General features: G+C 41.8%; 1 protein-coding gene across 2 annotated transcripts in view; it reads right to left on the reverse strand.

Annotated features, from left to right (window-relative positions):
- Nucleotides 1-21,457, reverse strand: part of LOC138642587 (thiopurine S-methyltransferase-like) — a 101,347-nt gene continuing 79,890 nt past the window's right edge. For both annotated transcript variants that reach the window (XM_069730843.1, XM_069730844.1), the window contains exons 5-9: nt 16,851-16,903; nt 16,606-16,680; nt 8,677-8,762; nt 8,408-8,452; nt 1-2,185 (exon numbers count right to left, since the gene is read on the reverse strand). In XM_069730843.1, coding sequence (XP_069586944.1) covers nt 2,064-2,185; nt 8,408-8,452; nt 8,677-8,762; nt 16,606-16,680; nt 16,851-16,903 — 381 coding nt within the window. In that variant the 3' untranslated portion in view covers nt 1-2,063. The remainder of the gene's footprint in view (nt 2,186-8,407; nt 8,453-8,676; nt 8,763-16,605; nt 16,681-16,850; nt 16,904-21,457) is intronic.

A 21,457-nucleotide genomic window follows, 5' to 3' on the forward strand; every position in this document is an offset into this window, starting at 1 on the left:
TTGACGAACTGTAATTTATTGAAATTTAAAATATGAGAGTGATCTGCTCATTCAAATTTCCAAAGTAGTAATGACAACACTATGTAAAATATGTAGAAAAAAAAAAAGAGGTAGAATTAGGCTTTGGACACTTAAAGCCGGTATGTCATCTGATTTCACAATATTAATTGCATTTTAGTACATAGATCTTAGACTGGAAGAGGCTGCTGTACTTAACCCCTTCATGACCATGTGATTTTCCATTAACGCACTTTGTTTTTTTCCTTCCTTTTTCCCCCAAGAGCCATAACTTTATTATTTTTCTGTCAATATGGCCGTATGAGGACTTGTTTTTTGCAGGACTAGTTGCAATTTTCAGGGATGCCATAGATTTTACCATGTAGTGTACTGGAAAACAGGGAAAAAATTCCAAGTGTGGTGAAATAGCAAAAAAAGTGCAATTCCACAATTTTTTTTTTTTTTAACCATGTTAACTATGTGGTAAAACTGACCTGATGCCCTGGTGCACTGGCAATCAGGGTAATATACAAGTTTGATGACAGTTGTGATTTATCAGAAATCACAGCTGCCATCAAGCCGTAGGGTTAGTAATGGAGAGGTGTGAGTTAGACACCCTAACAACAAACCCAACAGTGAGAAGAAATAAATACACACACAGAGAAAAGTCCTTTAATTGTAAAAAGCACGCCCGACAATTACCATGGTTTACCCATTTATTAGCAAAAATAAAAGTAATCCACAAAGGTCCACTGTAAATCCACAATAAGGAGGTCCCATGACGATCTCTGACTCTGCTACATCCGGAGGCAGCGATGAGCGGTGATATCAGTAACTTGACTGCTCACCACAGCAGCCAGAACACACAGAGTATCAACTGGCGGTTCTGATGGTAACCTCTGAGTGTGCCGGCCATGTGTGACCTATGCACGTCACAGCAGCTGGATTCACACACACTACTCTCAGTGTGTTCCAGCTGCAGTGCTGAGTGATCAAGTTACTGAAGTCAACGCTCATTGCTGCTTCCGGATGTAGCAGAGTCGGAGATCTTCATGGGACCTCCTTATTGTGGATTTACACTGGACCCTTGTAGATTACTTTTTTTGCTAATAAATGGGTAAACCATGGTAATTATCGGAGTGTGTGGTTTACAATTATAGGAATTTTCTTTGTGTGTGTATTTATTTCTTCTCACTATGGGGTTAGTAATAGGGGTGTCTGACAGACATCTCTCCATTACTAACCACTGTGCTAAATGTCAGCAGACATTACAGAGCTGACATCAACCCCAAAACCATTACCCAGATTGCCACCACACCATGGCAATTTGGAAGAGACGTATTTAAGCTCCAAAATTGGCACATCTAATAGATGCGTCATTACTGGGGGTGGCTGAGGGCTGGTCTTACTGGTTTGGGAAGGTGCCAATATTGATGGCCCCTTCCCAGCCTTTTAATAACTCACAGCAGTCTGTGTAGTCTTTAATGGTTGTTAAAAAGGAGGACCCCCCCAAAAAATGAGGTTTGTTCCCCACCTTTTTAATCAGTAAAGGCTAGGTAGACAGCTGTGAGCTGTTATTAATAGGCTGGGAAGCTCCATGGATATTTGCCACTTCCCAGAATAATAAAATAAAACTAACCCCCCAGCTGTCGGCTTTCCTCAGATTGTTATTAAAAATAAGGGGGACCCCATGTCATTTTTCTAAATATCTGTGATTTGTATTCTTCATTCTATTACAGTACTTGTCACACTGACGGTGCACACAGAGGACATTTATGATACACATGACACTTACATATGCATGCCACATGGATGGTGTCACACGGACACGGACCTCACCGGTACTGGTTTTTTCAGCACCGGAATCACCAGGATGCATGAAGGGGGCTTTAGTCTAGGAGGGTAGGCAGAGGGTAAATACACTTGGATGGAGTTCTGTCACTCTCTAGCTGGATTAATAAATGCTCATTTTAATATTAAAATAGAGCCAATCTGAGAAAGATTTTCAATAGAAGTACATCAGCCTTGCATTTTAATAATGAGGTATGTGTCCAAATAAAACGGAATTAAGACTCCAGTTTTGGTGTGATGAGGTAAAGGTTTTCAAAATATAAATCTAGTCCCCATTGTTTCTGCTTGTCAGTAAGTGCATCAATCTTCTTCAGCAGTTTGAAAGTACAAGAAGGACCTGAAAGAGACAAAATACTGTAGGTTTAAGAATTAAAAAGTTATCTGTTAGAGTTAACCGGAGTCTTTTATTGTTTGATAAGCGCATCAGTTTTAGGCAGGATTCACATTTGCGTTCGGGAGCTTTGCAGAGGGCTGCGTACATCCTTCGTTAAGCCCCGCCCACTTCCACATACTTCTGCATGCGTCCTGCGTACCTATCTTTAACCCCTTTACCCCCAAGGGTGGTTTGCACGTTATGGACCGGGCCAATTTTTACAATTCTGACCACTGTCCCTTTATGAGGTTATAACTCTGGAACGCTTCAACGGATCCCGGTGATTCTGACATTGTTTTCTCGTGACATATTGTACTTCATGGTAGTGGTAAAATTTATTTGATATTGCCTGCGTTTATTTGTGAAAAAAACGGAAATATGGCGAAAATTTTGAAAATTTTGCAATTTTCCAACTTTGAATTTTTATGCAATTAAATCACAGATATATCACACAAAATACTTAATAAGTAACATTTCCCACATGTCTACTTTACATCAGCACAATTTTGGAACCAAAATTTTTTTTTGTTAGGGAGTTATAAGGGTTAAAATTTGACCAGCAATTTCTCATTTTTACAACACCATTTTATTTTAGGGACCACATCTCATTTGAAGTCATTTTGAGGGGTCTATATGATAGAAAATACCCAAGTGTGACACCATTCTAAAAACTGCACCCCTCAAGGTTCTCAAAACCACATTCAAGAAGTTTATTAACCCTTCAGGTGTTTCACAGGAATTTTTGGAATGTTTAAATAAAAATGAACATTTAACTTTTTTTCACCAAAAATTTACTTCAGCTCCAATTTGTTTTATTTTACCAAGGGTTACAAGAGAAAATGGACCCCAAACCTTGTCATACAATTTGTCCTGAGTACGCTGATACCCCATATGTGGCAGTAAACCACTGTTTGGGCGCATGACAGAGCTTGGAAGCGAAGGAGCGCCATTTGACTTTTCAATGCAAAATTGACTGGAATTGAGATGGGACGCCATGTTGCGTTTGGAGAGCCACTGATCTGCATAAACATTGAAAGCCCCCACAAGTGACACCATTTTGGAAAGTAGACCCCCTAAGGAACTTATCTAGATGTGTGGTGAGCACTTTGACCCACCACGTGCTTCACAGAAGTTTATAATGCAGAACCGTAAAAACAAAAAAACATTTTTTTTTCACAAAAATTATCTTTTCGCCCCCAATTTTTTATTTTCCCAATGGTAAGAGAAGAAATTGGAAACAAAAAGTTGTTGTACAATTTGTCCTGAGTACGCGGATAACCCATATGTGGGGTAAACCACTGTTTGGGCGCATGGGAGAGCTCGGAAGGGAAGAAGCGTAGTTTGACTTTTCAATGCAAAATTCACAGGAATTGAGATGGGACGCCATGTTGCGTTTGGAAAGCCATTGATGTGCCTAAACATTGAAACCCCCCACAAGTGACACCATTTTGGAAAGTAGACCCCCTAAGGAACTTATCTAGATGTGTGGTGAGCACAGTGACCCACCAAGAGCTTCACAGAAGTTTATAATGCAGAGCCGTAAAAATAAAACAAAATTTTTTTCCCACAAAAATTATCTTTTCGCCCCCAGTTTTATATTTTCCCGAGGAGAAATTGGACCCCAAAAGTTGTTGTCCAATTTGTCCTGAGTGCGCTGATGCCCCATATGTGGGGGGAACCACCGTTTGGGCGCATGGGAGGGCTCGGAAGGGAAGGAGCGCCATTTGGAATGCAGACTTAGATGGAATGGTCTGCAGGCGTCACATTGCGTTTGCAGAACCTCTAATGTACCTAAACAGTAGAAACCCCCCACAAGTGACCCCATATTGGAAACTAGACCCCCCCACGAACTTATCTAGATGTGTTGTGAGAACTTTGAGCCCTCAAGTGTTTCACTACAGTTTATAACGCAGAGCTGTGAAAATAAAAAAATCTTTTTTTTTCCCACAAAAATTATTTTTTAGCCCCCAGTTTTGTATTTTCCCAAGGGTAACAGGAGAAATTGGACCCCAAAAGTTGTTGTCCAATTTGTCCTGAGTACGCCGATACCCCATATGTTGGGGTAAACCCCTGTTTGGGCACACGGGAGAGCTCGGAAGGGAAGGAGCACTGTTTTACTTTTTCAATGCAGAATTGGCTGGAATTGAGATCGGACGCCATGTCGCGTTTGGAGAGCCCCTGATGTGTCTAAACAGTGGAAACCCCCAATTATAACTGAAACCCTAATCCAAACACACCCCTAACCCCAATTCCAACGGTAACCCTAACCACACCTCTAACCCAGACACACCCCTAACCCTAATCCCAACCCTATTCCCAACCGCAAATGTAATCCAAACCCTAACCCTAACTTTAGCCCCAACCCTAACTGTAGCCTTAACCCTAACTGTAGCCCTAACCCTAGCCCTAACCATAACCCTAGCCCTAACCCTAGCCATAACCCTAGCCCTAATGGGAAAATGGAAATAAATACATTTTTTTAATTTTTTTATTTTTCCCTAACTAAGGGGGTGATGAAGGGGGGTTTGATTTACTTTTATAGCGGGTTTTTTAGCGGATTTTTATGATTGGCAGCCGTCACACACTGAAAGACGCTTTTTATTGCAAAAAATATTTTTTTGCGTTACCTCATTTTGAGAGCTATAATTTTTCCATATTTGAGTCCACAGAGTCATGTGAGGTCTTGTTTTTTGCGGGACGAGTTGACGTTTTTATTGGTAACATTTTCGGGCACGTGACATTTTTTGATCGCTTTTTATTCCGATTTTTGTGAGGCAGAATTACCAAAAGCCAGCTATTCATGAATTTCTTTTGGGGGAGGAGTTTATACCGTTCCGCGTTTGGTAAAATTAATAAAGCAGTTTTACTCTTCGGGTCAGTACGATTACAGCGACACCTCATTTATATCTTTTTTTAATGTTTTGGCGCTTTTATACGATAGAAACTATTTTATAGAAAAAATAATTATTTTTGCATCGCTTTATTGTGAGGACTATAACTTTTTAATTTTTTTGCTGATGTTGCTGTATGGCGGCTCGTTTTTTGCGGGACAAGATGACGCTTTCAGCGGTACCATGGTTATTTATTTGTCTTTTTGATCGCGTGTTATTCCACTTTTTGTTCGGCGGTATGATAATAAAGCGTTGTTTTTTGCCTCTTTTTTTTCTTACGGTGTTTACTGAAGGGGTTAACTAGTGGGACAGTTTTATAGGTTGGGTCGTTACGGACGCGGCGATACTAAATATGTGCACTTTTATTGTTTTTTTTTTTTTATTTAGATAAAGAAATGTATTTATGGGAATAATAATTTGTTTTTGTTTTTTTTACACACTTGTAAAAAAATTTTTTAACTTGTTTACTTTGTCCCAGGGGGAGACAATACAGATCGGTGATCTGCCAGTTTGCACAGCACTCTGGCAGATCACTGATCTGTCTCAGAGCGCTGCAGCGTTACCAAGTGCCTACTCTGAGCAGGCACTTGGTAAGCCACCTCCCTCCCTGCAGGACCCGGATCCGCGGCCATCTTGGATCCGGGATTTGCTGCAGGGAGGAAGGTAGGAGACCCCCGGAGCAACGCGATCACATCGCATTGCTGCTGGGGTCTCAGGGAAGCCCACAGGGAGCCCCCTCCCTGCGTGATGCTTCCCTGCACCGCCGGCACATCGCTATCATGTTTGATCGCGGTGTGCCGGGGGTTAATGTGTCGGGGGCGGTCCGTGACCGCTCCTGGCACATAGTGCCGGATGTCAGCTGCGATAAGCAGCTGACACCCGGCCGCGATCGGCCGCGCTCCCCCCGTGAGCGCGGCCGATCGCCTATGACGTACTATTCCGTCCTTGGGAAGTAGGGCCCACCCCACATGGACGGAATAGTACGTCTAATGGCAGAAAGGCGTTAACATTGGGTAAGCAGGACATGCGGATGCGTCATTTTGACGTGCCCACCGACCACACGGGAACGCAACACGTTGCATTTTGTGTGGATGGCGGGTGCGTCAAAATGACGCATCCGAATAATCCGCATGTCCTGCGCACTGAATGTTAAAGACAGGTATGCAGGATGCATGCAGAAGTATGCGGGGCTCAAGGCTACATTCACATTAGCGTTTTGCGGGGCTGCGTCGGGTGCAGCCGCGGCGACGCATACGTCATGCGCCCCTATATTTAACATGGGGGCGCATGGACATGCGTTGTCTTGCGTTTTGTGACGCATGCGTCTTTTTGGGCGCAAGCGTCAGGGCGCAGAGGACGCAGCAAGTTGCATTTTTTTTTGCGTCCAAAATCATGCCAAAAAAGGACACATGCGTCACAAAATGATGCGTTTTGCATGCGTTCTTGTTTGCGTTGTGCGTTGCGTCGCCGACGTAGCCTAACAGAGGACGTACGCAGCTCTCCGCAAAGCCCTCGAACACAAATGTGAACTTAGCCTTACATCTTATATTCATCTCTGTTAAGCGAGTTTCTATGCACAGACAGTCCTGGATTAAGAAAATGGGCTTTGGTCATTGCTTGGAAGGTCAAGATCAAATGTGTACGAAACATTTTTCATCTATATTTTGTTTCTTGTGTTGGTATGACTGTTTTTGACATCCTTATGATATCCATTTTTCACATCCACGATAAAAATAACAACCCAAATTGGTTTCCTGTGTCATTTTTGAAAATTGTGGCTAAAACAATTGTTTTTAGCAATGTATATCGTTCATACATGTACAAAGAAGTTTATAGATATGGCTGAACATGACCCTTCATGCTTTGTTTTTCTTATTTTCACAGTTTTATCCAGTGCTCCCCCATTTATATTTCCTGAAATAGTAAGTTATTCCACATCTATTGTGCAGGGAATAACTCTGTGGTCACTGAATGTCCGACTAAGCTTTGGAACCAGAGAGCTGCTGGAAATAGAGGAGCACTGTGCTCGGCTATCTCTCCCAGTCCCAGAGACAATGAATGGAGGTCGAGCATGAACACCGTTGTTCCATTCAGGATGTAGTTCTGCAGAGCCTGCCTCTATGGTGTCAGAGCTCTGTTCTCGGGATCGCTGGGGGTTCTAGTGATTACACCCTCAATATTCAGTATGCTATACTCTATACTACACATAGAGAATAATTTACAATTTTGGGATTAGCTCTTTGAGTAATTTTGGCATTTTTAAGTGTAGAACATTTAATAGTGGTAAATTTAAATTTGACACATCTCTGCCCTAGCCTCAAACTTTTCTAGATCCATTTTTAATATAATCGTGCCAATCTTTGTGTTAATTACTTTAAACAGTTTCAATTCATATTATGATGTACAAAATCAAACTATCAGAAAAAAAATCAAAACATATGACATGCAATGACTCGTACCTGTTCCATTCTAGAACCAAACTTGCCAGAAAAAAATTGGATTAGACAGCCATGATCAATCTCTCAAGAATCCTTACAATTGCTGTATTATATATTTATTTTCATTGATATAATGCAGAAAAACAGATGTAATAAAGCCTTCTAATCTTATTAACCACAAAAAATGCTGATCTTATAAGATAATAGTTTTGGGTTGCGATGGGTACACTCGTCACTATGGGATGTCTTTTATGCTTTTTTTTAATCAAAATAGAGTTAACCAAGTCCCCTATGTTATTTACATGTACTAATACAATTTACTTGCTGTAGGGTATATGCTCATTTTTTGGGGCGAGAGAGGGGTTGGGGGATGGTTTGTCTGTGACATGGTCACAGCGTGAGTTGTGCTCTTATACTTTGCACGTATGCCAGTTTATAGTCCAGCTCATGTTTTGGATTATTAAATCACTTAGATGCCACAGTCAATCTTTAGTATTTAGAGGGAATCTAACACCTGGTTTTTGCTACCCCATCTGAGAGCAGGATTAACATGATCTGGCTCTTGGAAGGAGGGACAAAAAATGATGAAAGCAGAAAAATCTAAAATTGGCTCCAACAGAAAGGTGTTAGAAGACCTCAGCAGTATAAAACATGACTACTTTCTTCTAGAAACAAGGCCACACCTGTCCATTGTGTCTGGTATTGAACAAAGCCGAGATGACATAACTAGCGGACAGATGAGGCACTGTTTCTAGAAGAAAGGATCCATATTTTTGTTAATTCTGGAAACTCCATTTACAGTGCCACAAGTTGTTATAACTATTAATTTTACCAAATATCCACGAGCAATTACTTACCAAGAAAATTTTCTAGATCAGATTCAGGCACGTAAAAGGGAGGGCCTATTAAAAAGGAAGAAAAAAAAAAAAACCCAAAACAAACAGTTAAATTTCCATTGTAGTTTTCTACAGTAAAACATAGGTTAAGACCGACCATTTGTTATCTACACCACACAAAAAAAAAAAAAGTTCTTGATACAACTTTTTGGAGGAGGTTTGTTAATTTTCCCTGCATGGTATACAATGTATCCAGTTGAATACCAACAAGCAAATTAACATGTTCTCACCTCTATGCAGCTTTGGATCATATTCCACTGTTACAAGTAGGTACCGACAATCCTTAGCCATTAGAGACAAGATAACATTGGCATAACTGTGGGGAAAAAAAGAATACGTATAGTATGTCAATACATCGAGTAGGAATTTACTCTTACGAAAAAACAATGCAGCTAAACAGGATGATGAAAAAGTAATATTACATATCTGTTCATAAATAAGGGATAACTTTTATGCTTAGATAAGATTCCATGATGCTACAATCCCAAGCCTATGCTATTCAGATGCCACTATGTAAGCCAGACATGGTTGCATTAGGAAATGTAAATGTCTGTAGGCCAACACTGTACCAGATACATTGCCAGCTTTACAATACAGGCTTTTGTGTAGTACTTAGAGGGCTCATATATCAGCATAAAAGATGCTGACCCCTTAAAACCGTCCTGTCAGGTAGAGGTCAGGTTCTTGCGCTTTTTTGTTTTCCTCCCCTTCTTTCAAGAGATATAACATTTTTATTTCACTGTTGATATAAACTTACAAGGGCTTGGTTTTTGCAGGATGAATTGCAGATTTGTGTGACATCATTTTATCATGGGATGTATTAGAAAGTGGGGAAAAAATAGTCAAACAGTGGTGACAATGGAAAAAAAAAATCCAATTCCGCAAAATTTGGGGGTTGGGTGGGGTGGGGGGGGGGGGGGTTTGGCGATTTTGTCGGTGTTCATTATATGATAAAAATGACCTGCAATATAATTCTACCCGTCACTACGACAATGGTAAATAACACATTTTCCGAGCCCACATCAAAGAACTGGACACGACATATAACATAACAGTTCTTCATATGTCGGGAAGGGGTTAAGGGCTGGTTGTTGTTTTTTTCAAAGGGAATTGGTCATGTGAAAAAAAATGCTACTAACCTGCAAGTATGTGGTTACCCAGCAGGCTGAGACACCACACTGAGAGCCCAGCTGCTGGGAGGAAATTAACTTTATTCCCTCCGGCTGTCAGTCATAGATGCATGGCTTCAGTCATTGTTCAGTACATAGTCTGAAACCACGCCCTGCTCTGTGACTGACAGCCAGCGCAGCAATGCATCAATACAGAGTTGGCTGTCAATCAGTGCTGGGCTATGGTTTCAATCAATGCTCACTATATAATGAATGGTGACTGAAGACCTGCCTCTATGGCTAAAAACCAGAGGCTGCCAGGAGGAATAAAGTTCATTTTCTTCCAGCAGCAAGGTTGTCCGTATCTGCAAGTTAAGGGCAGAGCTATAACTTTTTTATTTTTCTGTCGACATAGGATGGCTTGTTTTTGAGGGACGAGTTGTAATTTTTATTGACACTGTTCATTACCAAATGTACCGAGAAACAAGAAAAAAATTATACGTGAAAAGGAATGATAAATAAAACTGAATTCCAGCATCATTTTCTTAATTTTTATTTTTACAGAGTTAATTGTGCAATTTAAATAATTTTGCCAACATAATTCTTCAGGTTACATAGTTACATAGTTACATAGTTATTAAGGTTGAAGGAAGACTATATGTCCATCTAGTTCAACCCATAGCCTAACCTAACATGCCCTAACATGTTGATCCAGAGGAAGGCAAAAAAACCCCATGTGCAAAGAGTAAGCTCCACATTGGGGAAAAAAAATTCCTTCCCGACTCCACATACGGCAATCAGACTAGTTCCCTGGATCAACGCCCTATCAAGGAATCTAGTGTATATACCCTGTAACATTATACTTTTTCAGAAAGGTATCCAGTCCCCTCTTAAATTTAAGTAATGAATCACTCATTACAACATCACATGGCAGAGAGTTCCATAGTCTCACTGCTCTTACAGTAAAGAATCCGTGTCTGTTATTATGCTTAAACCTTTTTTCCTCCAACCGCAGAGGATGCCCCCTTGTCCCTGTTTCAGGTCTATGATTAAAAAGATCATCAGAAAGGTCTTTGTACTGTCCCCTCATATATTTATACATTAAAATGAGATCACCCCTTAGTCTTCGTTTTTCCAAACTAAATAGCCCCAAGTGTAATAACCTATCTTGGTATTGCAGACCCCCCAGTCCTCTAATAACCTTGGTCGCTCTTCTCTGCACCCGCTCCAGTTCAGCTATGTCTTTCTTATACACCGGAGACCAGAACTGTGCACAGTATTCTAAGTGTGGTCGAACTAGTGACTTGTATAGAGGTAAAATTATATTCTCCTCATGAGCATCTATGCCTCTTTTAATGCATCCCATTATTTTATTTGCCTTTGTAGCAGCTGCCTGACACTGGCCACTGAATTTAAGTTTGTCATCCACCCATACACCCAGGTCTTTTTCATTGACGGTTTTGCCCAGAGTTTCAGAATTAAGCACATAATTATACATCTTATTACTTCTACCCAAGTGCATGACCTTACATTTATCCCCATTAAAGCTCATTTGCCATTTATCAGCCCAAGCTTCTAGTTTACATAAATCATCCTGTAATATAAAATTGTCCTCCTCTGTATTGATTACCCTGCAGAGTTTAGTGTCATCTGCAAATATTGAAATTCTACTCTGAATGCCCCCTACAAGGTCATTAATAAATATGTTAAAAAGAAGAGGGCCCAATACTGACCCCTGTGGTACCCCACTGCTAACCGCTACCCAGTCCGAGTGTGCTCCATTAATAACCACCCTTTGTTTCCTATCCCTGAGCCAGCTCTCAACCCACTTGCACATATTTTCCCCTATCCCCATTATTCTCATTTTATGTATCAACCTTTTGTGTGGCACCGTATCAAAAGCTTTTGAAAAGTCCATATACACTACATCCACTGGGTTCCCTTGGTCCAATCCGGAACTTACCTCTTCATAGAAACTGATCAAATTAGTCTGACATGAACGGTCCCTAGTAAACCCGTGCTGATACTGGGTCATGAGGTTATTCCTCTTCAGATACTCCAGTATAGCGTCCCTTAGAATGCCCTCCAGGATTTTACCCACAGTAGAGGTTAAGCTTACTGGCCTATAGTTTCCGAGTTCAGTTTTTGTTCCCTTTTTGAATATTGGCACCACATTTGCTATACGCCAGTCCTGTGGCACAGACCCTGTTATTATGGAGTCTTTAAAGATTAAAAATAATGGTCTATCAATGACTGTACTTAATTCCTGCAGTACTCGAGGGTGTATCCCATCCGGGCCCGGAGATTTGTCAATTTTAGTGATTTTTAGACGCCGCCGCACTTCCTGCTGGGTTAAGCAGGTGACATTTAATTGGGAATTTTTATCACTAGACATTTTGTCTGCCATGGGATTTTCTTGTGTAAATACTGATGAAAAAAAGTCATTTAGCATATTGGCTTTTTCCTCATCCTCATCCACCATCTCACCCAGACTATTTTTAAGGGGGCCAACACTATCATTTTTTAGTTTCTTACTATTTATGTAGTTAAAGAATATTTTAGGATTATTTTTACTCTCTCTGGCAATGAGTCTCTCTGTCTCAATCTTTGCTGCCTTGATTTGCTTTTTACAGAATTTATTTAATTTTCTGTATTTATTTAATGTCTCCTCACTACCTACTTCCTTTAATTCTCTAAATGCTTTCTTTTTGTCCCTTATTGCGCCCCTTACAGCTCTATTTAGCCATATTGGTTTCCTCCTATTTCTAATATGTTTATTCCCATACGGTATATACTGTGCACAGGTCCTATCCAGGATGCTAATAAACGTCTCCCATTTTCTCTGTGTATTTTTGTGTCTCAGGATATCGTCCCAGTTAATTGCACCAAGATCCTCTCTCATCCGTTGGAAATTTGCCCTCCTGAAGTTTAGTGTCCTTGTAACCCCTCTACTACACATCTTTTTAAAGGATACATGAAAACTTATTATTTTGTGATCGCTATTTCCCAAGTAACCCCCAACCCTTATATTTGATATGCGGTCTGGCCTGTTGGTTAATATTAGGTCTAGCAGTGCCCCCCTTCTTGTTGGGTCCTGAACCAGTTGTGAAAGGTAATTGTCTCTCATAATTGTCAAAAACCGATTACCTTTGCTGGAACTGCAGGTTTCTGTTCCCCAATCTATTTCAGGGTAGTTGAAGTCCCCCATAATAATGACTTCTCCTTGAGTCGCAGCTTCATCTATTTGCTTTACTAGGATATTCTCCATTGCTTCCATTATTTTTGGAGATTTATAACAAACCCCTATCAGTAATTTATTATTTTTTCCCCCTCCCCTTATCTCCACCCACAGGGATTCTACATTTTCATTAAATTCACCTATATTATCGCGCAGGATGGGTTTTAAGGATGATTTTACATATAGACACACCCCTCCCCCTCGCTTATCTGTACGGTCATTTCTGAACAGGCTATAGCCCTGCAAGTTAACAGCCCAGTCATGGCTCTCATCCAGCCAAGTTTCAGATATCCCCACCATGTCATAATTATGCTCCAACAACATTAGTTCTAATTCGTCCATTTTGTTGGCGAGGCTTCTGGCATTAGTATACATGCACTTTATGTTCCTCTCTATACTTCTATTTCTTAAATTATTAACTGTTCTGACCCCACCCCCCATGCCACCGCCACCCCCAACTTCCTTATTTGTGCCCAGGACTCTGTCTGCACTATCTTCCCCTCCTATAAAATGAATACCCTCCCCCCCAATTCCTAGTTTAAACACTCCTCCAACCTTCTAGCCATTCTCTCCCCCAGCACAGCTGCACCCTCCCCATTGAGGTGCAGCCCGTCCCTAGCGTAGAGCCTGTAGCCAACTGAGAAGTCGGCCCAGTTCTGCAGGAACCCAAACCCCTCTTTCCTACACCAATTCTTGAGCCACTTATTAACCTCCCTAATCTCCCGTTGCCTCTCTGGCGTGGCACGTGGTACCGGCAGTATTTCGGAAAATACCACGTTGGAGGTCCTTGCTTTCAGCTTGCAGCCTAATTCCCTGAAATCATCTTTAAGGACCTTCCACCTACCTCTAACTTTGTCATTAGTGCCAATGTGCACCATGACCGCTGGGTCCTCACCAGCCCCTCCCAATAATCTGTCCACCCGATCAGCGATGTGACTCGAGCGCCAGGTAGGCAGCACACCGTTCGACGATCCCTGTCTTTGTGACAGATTGCCCTATCTGTTCCCCTAATAATTGAGTCGCCCACTACCAGCACCTGTCTGGCCTGCCCTGCTCTCCTATTTCCCTCCTTACTGGAGCAGTCACTCCTCCGGCTTTCAGAGGACATGCCTGGCTGCAGCAGTGCTACCCCTGTACTGGCACCCCCCTCATCTGCCAACTTAGCAAACTTATTGGGGTGTTCCAGATCAGGACTAGCCTCCCTGGCACTCTTCCCTCTACCCCGCTTCCTAACTGTCACCCAGCTTGCTACTTCATTGTCCTGCAGCTCCATCCCACCATCCCCCCCCTCATCTGTCCCATTGAGCGTCTGCTCCGTGAGCAGAAGACTCCTCTCCATGTTGTCTATGGATCTCAGTGTTGCCAGCTGCACATTTAGAGTCAGAATCTGGGTTTCCAAATGCACAACGTGCTCACATCTCGCACAGCAGTATGCACCCTCGATCGGCTGCTCAAGGACTGCATACATGTGGCAAGATGTGCACTGGATGGCATTAACAATCGTGGAGCACATTTCCTAATGGGGATTGCACCAGACAGAACAGTTCAATAAAAAAAAAAAATAAATACAAAGTATTAATAAAAATCAGACAGCAATTCATTTATTCCTCCCCTGAAAACTCCCTGACTCCAAAGTCACTGAATCACAAGTCACACTTACCGCCGTCCACACTTACGCTCTGGTCACACTCAGCTCGCTCACACTCGCTCTGCTGAAGATTTATAGAGATTTTTTTTTTTTTTTCCTAGTTCCCCTCAACAGCAATCAACCTTGCTGTTCAAATGCACTTCCAAAAAGGACTTGAGCCCCAAACAGCTGCCCCTTATAAACCCTTAACTATGAGCCCCCACCCTAAGTTAACCCTTATGAATATAGCTACCCCCAATTCAGCAACTCACACCAATTCACACAGGTATTTGTTAAAGGCTTTCCAAATACCTCTTCACTGAATCACAAGTCACACTTACCGCCGTCCACACTTACGCTCTGGTCACACTCAGCTCGCTCACACTCGCTCTGCTGAAGATTTATAGAGATTTTTTTTTTTTTCTCCTAGTTCCCCTCAACAGCAATCAACCTTGCTGTTCAAATGCACTTCCAAAAAGGACTTGAGCCCCAAACAGCTGCCCCTTATAAACCCTTAACTATGAGCCCCCACCCTAAGTTAACCCTTATGAATATAGCTACCCCCAATTCAGCAACTCACACCAATTCACACAGGTATTTGTTAAAGGCTTTCCAAATACCTCTTCACTGAATCACAAGTCACACTTACCACCGTCCACACTTACGCTCTGGTCACACTCAGCTCGCTCACACTCGCTCTGCTGAAGATTTATAGAGATTTTTTTTTTTCCTAGTTCCCCTCAACAGCAATCAACCTTGCTGTTCAAATGCACTTCCAAAAAGGAAGGTTGGCATGATTATTTTATTACGAATTCAATCTCATTTTGAGGTACATAGTATTAGCCGCTCCAGATAAGGCACATCCATAAAATGCACCAATTCTGGTTTATCCTCGCTCTTCCCACTTGTCCTAGTGCGGTGGTAAGTGGGGTGATAGGGTTGGGGGTTGATGTCACCTTTGTATTGTCAGGTTACATCAAGCCCAGGGGTTAGTAATGGAGAGGCGTCTATAAGACACCCCCAATACTAACCCCATAGTCATATTGTAAATAAAAAACACCCTGAATATTACAAAATAGCTTAGATTATGGCCTCAAATAGATAGGGGATTAAGACAAAAATGACTTTGCATTCAGACCACCACTTTAAGCATCCAAAGTTTTTTTACGCTGACAGATTTGACAGTATTAAAATGTATTCATCTTTTTAGGGAGCTTTCAAAATAACAAAGAATAGCACCATTTCTGCCCATTATATGCCTTTTATCCTATATTTTTCATCAGTTTTACCCTCTCTATCTCTAATTTCAATTGTTTGTGAGCTATGCGAGACATGAAAGACATTATATAGCAGCACTAAGCTGTGTGGCTGTGAATCCAGCACTGAAGTGAAATAAATTTGCTAGTAGCTGCAGCTCAACTTTCCGGTATCAGCCTAAATTCTCACTGTGCCTAGTGCTCCTCACTTCTCCTCCCCTTCCTTAGAGAGTTTTATATGCTGTGTAACCTGACCTCTTACTGTTTAAATTTACATAAGAGGGAACCTGTCACATGAAAAACACCACTAACCTGCAGACATGGGGTTAAAGTGCAGGCTAAAAGAGTTCTGAACTTGCCTGCATTTACAGTCCTGCTCCCGGGAGGAAATTAACTTTATTCCTCCCTCCAGCTTTAGGTATTTTGTCATATGGATGATGCCGCGCACAGCTTCGGTCACAGCTCTGTGTATAGAGAGCAGCGGCTGTAACCAAGCCCCCTGCACTAACTGACTAATGCTGAGAGCCGTCAGTAAGTGCAGGGGGCACGGTTACAGCAGCCGCTCTATACACAGAGCAGTGAATGAAACTGTCCTATGACTGATACCGAAAGTTGGCGAGAAGAATAAAGTTCATTTCCTTCCAGCAGCAGTGCTCTAAAAATGGGCAACAGGCAGGTTAAGAATGCTATTAACCTGCAGATTAACCCCATATCTGCAAGTAAATAGCGTTTTTTCAAGTGACAAGTTCCCTTTAAATAGAACAAGACCCTTTAAGTTTGTGGAAACAACAGTGACCATTTATGCATTTTATGCCTTCAAGATGAATTAATTGAAGAACAATTCAGATCTTTTTCTTTACCATTACGCATACAGAAAATACATAGCTATATACGGTAAATAGGTTATATAATTACACACATTAACTAACCGTTCTCGGTCTTTTGGGTTCACAGCAACAAATGCTCCTCGGTCCCACATTCCATCAAACCTTCCAATGACCGAGCTACAGATGACACAAAATCATTACAAACATAGTCCATTTTACATTCATGTATTGCTATACATCACCAAAGTCAGATACTCAAGATACCATACTTTTTATGTTAAGAAAGCAATATCGCTAAAAGTTTGGTTCTGGTATCCGGTGAATAATCTTATGGAGTGAATACTTACTGAGAAACGTCATAAATACTGCAGCTGTACAATGCAATGTTCCCAGATACACTCTGAAATCAAATAATATGGATATAAAATATATATAAAAGAGGGTTTCCCACACTTATAACTGCTACCTGACTACTGTATTAAAGTCACCAAGCCCCCCAAGAATTGCCATTCCAGGTCTGATATTGATATTTCCTATCTTCAGTGGCAATTTGCCTTAAATCATTTTTTTCAGGGGGTTCTTTTGACAATCTAACATCTACAAACAATATCAGGTAGCCTTAAAGGGAATCTGTCACCTCATATTTCGTATATAAACTGCGGTCATCTCCATCAGGGGCTTATCAACAGCATTCTGTAATGCTAACCCTATATACCAGACCACATACACAACCAAACATAAAATTAATGGGGTGCCCGGTGTAGCAATATGGTTCAGTGCACACATATAAGAAAACTAATGAAGAACATAAGCACCAAAAAGAACCAAAAATTATATTAAAATAAACAACTTTATTAAATAGAGGGAGATAACAGGGACTCACCAAAAGGTGGCAGAGCAATCCCCAAACGGCAATACACATCAAGTACCAATAATGTAATATAGTCCGCTCCAAAGTGTCAATGCTTATGTGCAAAAAATATATGTGCATGTATAATTATAACCACACCATTTATAGAGAACGCAATAGACACCATAAAAAAGACACCGGAAGAAGACACGTAGTCGAAACGCCCGTTGGGGCGTGTGATGGTGCGGTCCCTCAGGTAATATGCTTGTCATGCTCTGTCACTAGTCAGGTTCCCTTCTCACTTGTATGCCTTAATTTGGCACTTTTTGATGAGATTTTATGGTGTCTATTGCATTCTCTATAAATGGTGTGGTTATAATTATACATGCACATATATTTCTTGCACATAAGCATTGACACTTTGGAGCGGACTATTTTACATTATTGGTACTTGATGTGCATTGCCGTTTGGGGATTGCTCTGCCACCTTTTGGTGAGTCCCTGTTATCTCCCTGTTATTTCTTTTTTACTATTGTACTACTCTCTATTTAATAAAGTTGTTTATTTTAATATAATTTTTGGTTCTTTTTGGTGCTTATGTTCTTCATTGGTTTTCTAGCATTCTGTAATGCTGTAGATAAGCCCCTGATGTAACCTGAAAGATAAGAAAAACAAGTTAGATTATACTCACCCAGGGGCGGTCCTGGTTCGGTCCGATGGGCGTCGCAGTCCGGCGCCTCCTATCTTCTACGATGACGTCCTCTTCTTTGCTTCCTGCCACGGCTCCTGCCGAGGCGTACTTTGTCTGCCCTGTTGAAGGCAGAGCAAAGTACTGCAGTGCGCAGGCGCCGGGAAACGTCAGAGAGGCCCAACGCCCATCGGACCGGAACGAACCGGGGCCGCGCCTGGGTGAGTATAATCTAACTTGTTTGTCTCATCTTTCAGGTTACATCGGGGGCTTATCTACAGCATTACGGAATGCTGTAGATAAGCCCCTGATGGTGGTGGCCGCAGTTTATATAGGAAATATGAGGTGACAGATTCCCTTTAAGTGAGTTGTTCAGGTTTGGCATGAAAATCTGCAGTCACTCTATGCGAGTGCAAACTCTCGAATTCTCTGGGTGTGCACACTGCACTGTCAGGATTCTCTGATGCCAGCATGGAGACTAGGCGGTCACATGATCATGAGTATGCAATTTGGATATATTCGGTCACATGCTGAATAGACATGCTTGGCCTCATCCAATTCACTTGTTTTGAGCAAGGCTGCACACGTCTTGTTGGAATGAGGAAAAAAGCTTGCAAATTGCATACTTGAGGTCATGTGACTACCAGCTCTTGCTGCCAACACAGGAAAATCCTGACAGCGAGTGATGAGCTGTTAGGATTTTATAAATCTGCAGTGATGCAAAGTGACTGCAGACTTTTACCCCAAACCTGGACAACTCATTTAAGGTCCATTTGCACTGCATGATCATCATTAACGCTTGTTTCACAATAATCTTGCAGTGTGAACGATCACCAGGCGAACGAGCAAAACACTTGTTCGTTGGGTGAAATGATTTTTTGGTTTGCACAAAAGATAGTCATTCTTGGCAGCGCTTTACCATCTAATCAGGACTTGCACTGCAGAGAACAATGGCAGCCTATATGCACTAAACAATCTATTACAGATTGTTCAATGTTCATCCGACTTTCAACCTGTGTAAACAGGCTATTAAACGACCAATTGGCACGCACATTACCAGTTAGGCTACTTTCACACTAGCGTCGGTACCAGGCCGTCGCCATGCGTCGAAGCGACGTACCGATGCAAACTGTGAAAAAAATGAACAACGGGGGCAGCGGATGCAGTTTTACAACACATCCGCTGCCCCATTGTAAGGTCCGGGGAGGAGGGGGCGGAGTTCCGGCCACGCATGCGCGGTTGGAAATTGCAGACCCGACGCTCAAAAAAACGTTACATGTAATTTTTTTGTGCCGACGGTGCGCCAAAACACGACGCATCCGTCGCACGACGGATGCGACGTGTGTCGATACGTCGCAGTGCGCCGCTAATGAAAGTCTATGGAGAAAAAACGCATCCTGCGGGCAACTTTGCAAGATGCGTTTTTACTCCAAAACGACGCATTGCGACGTACGTAAAATAACGCTAGTGTGAAAGTACCCTGTGCATTGCGCAGTGCAAATGGAGCCAGAGGTTAGAATAGCATAACTCCAATAACAATATAATAAGGATATGATCACATTACTCCTGAAATATATACTGAAAAATAAACTACAGATATCTTTAAATTGGAACTAGATACAAAAAATGAAAAGACATTAAAAACAGCTATGCACTCAGTCATGTACCTGTCAGTTTTATTAAAATGAATTCAATTACAAGGTCAAAGACAGTAAAGAAAAGCATTTAAAATCTGATATACTGCACTATTAATACTGACAAATATTTGTGTTCTGTATCCATACTTCCCCAAAAATAAAGAACATGGGATCCTCCCTTGTGCAGGACAGTGCAAGCTACAAAATGAAACAATACTGAGATATATAAAAATTCTGATAAAAAAAATACTATATAAAATATACATTAGTTTATAATCGATTAAAATCTGATTCTAGTAATTAGCATAAAGGGGTTGTCTGGTCAAAACCCATAAGTTTGCAGTCACTCTGTGTGACTGCAGAGTTATGAATCCCCCAAGCGCACGCACTGTGCAATGCAAGGGTTTGCCAGTTTCAGATACTGGACAGGAGGGTTTGTATGAATTATACATACTCCCAGCAAGTGGGTACGGCCTGGATCTCCATACTTGTATGGATTGAGGCTGCACCCTCTAGTGTATGTCAGGTTGGCATATGTTATTTGCGTAGTGTACAAATAGACAAAACACTGACCGTCACTTCCAAACAGAAATCATGTGTGAACAGGTGCTTACTAAGTAGCCATCTCCATATATAACCAATAATTAAAGTAGCACTCTGTAGTGCTATTGCATGCAAACATGAAATATTAAATTTGAATTGCATTACTGCACTAGAAAATATGAAAAATTGAGAATAATTAGAGCATAAATGTGTACCCGGCAGCCACGATAAGGCGATTGTCATTGCTGGAGACCCATCTAAAGTTTACATTTCTATGGGAAGGTTGGATCCTGCTGTAATTAAACTTTAATTTTACAATTTATGCACTAAGTATTCTCAATTTTTCATATTTATATTTTCTATGGACTTGACTACTACCTCCTGGAACTGAAGGTACGTACCGGTCTGACCTGCCCATTGTGAAAAAGTTGTACATTGCTATCTGTACTATGTGCACGGCCAGTATCCTGTACCACTCCTTGGTTTTGCTCATGGCACTGTACGGCTGGAGGACTTTATCAGAGAGATCAACTCCCCCCATGTTCTTGTTGTACCAAAGTATAGAGTCTGGTTTGGTGACATGTGTAGAGGTACCTTGTACAGCAGTTGGGGTGCTGCCATCACCATGTTTAGTGGTCAAGAAAAGGACATCCCGCTTGTCCTTAACCACCAGCATGTTGTCACTACATTGGGCTTTGCTCTCACCCTTTCTGAGCAGCTGCCCAATTATAGTCTTAAGGTACCTTCACACATAACGATATTGTTAACGATATCGTTGCTATTTGTGACGTAGCAACGATATCGTTAATGAAATCGTTATGTGTGACAGCGACCAACGATCAGGCCCCTGCTGGGAGATCGTTGGTCGCTGAAGAAAGTCCAGAACTTTATTTCGTCGCTGGACTCCTGCTGACATCGCTGGATCGGCGTGTGTGACACCGATCCAGCGATGTCTTCACTGGTAACCAGGGTAAACATCGGGTAACTAAGCGCAGGGCCGCGCTTAGTAACCCAATGTTTACCCTGGTTACCATGCTAAAAGTAAAAAAAAACCAAACACTAGATACTTACCTACAGCCGTCTGTCCTCCAGCGCTGTGCTCTGCACTCCTCCTGTACTGGCTGTGAGCCGGAAAGCAGAGCGGTGACGTCACCGCTCTGCTTTCCGGCTCACAGCCAGTACAGGAGGAGAGCAGAGAAGCAGAGCGCAGCGCTGGAGGACAGACAGCGGTAGGTA

The sequence above is a fragment of the Ranitomeya imitator genome, chromosome 6 (assembly GCF_032444005.1).
Source record: "Ranitomeya imitator isolate aRanImi1 chromosome 6, aRanImi1.pri, whole genome shotgun sequence".
Lineage (NCBI taxonomy): Eukaryota > Metazoa > Chordata > Amphibia > Anura > Dendrobatidae > Ranitomeya > Ranitomeya imitator.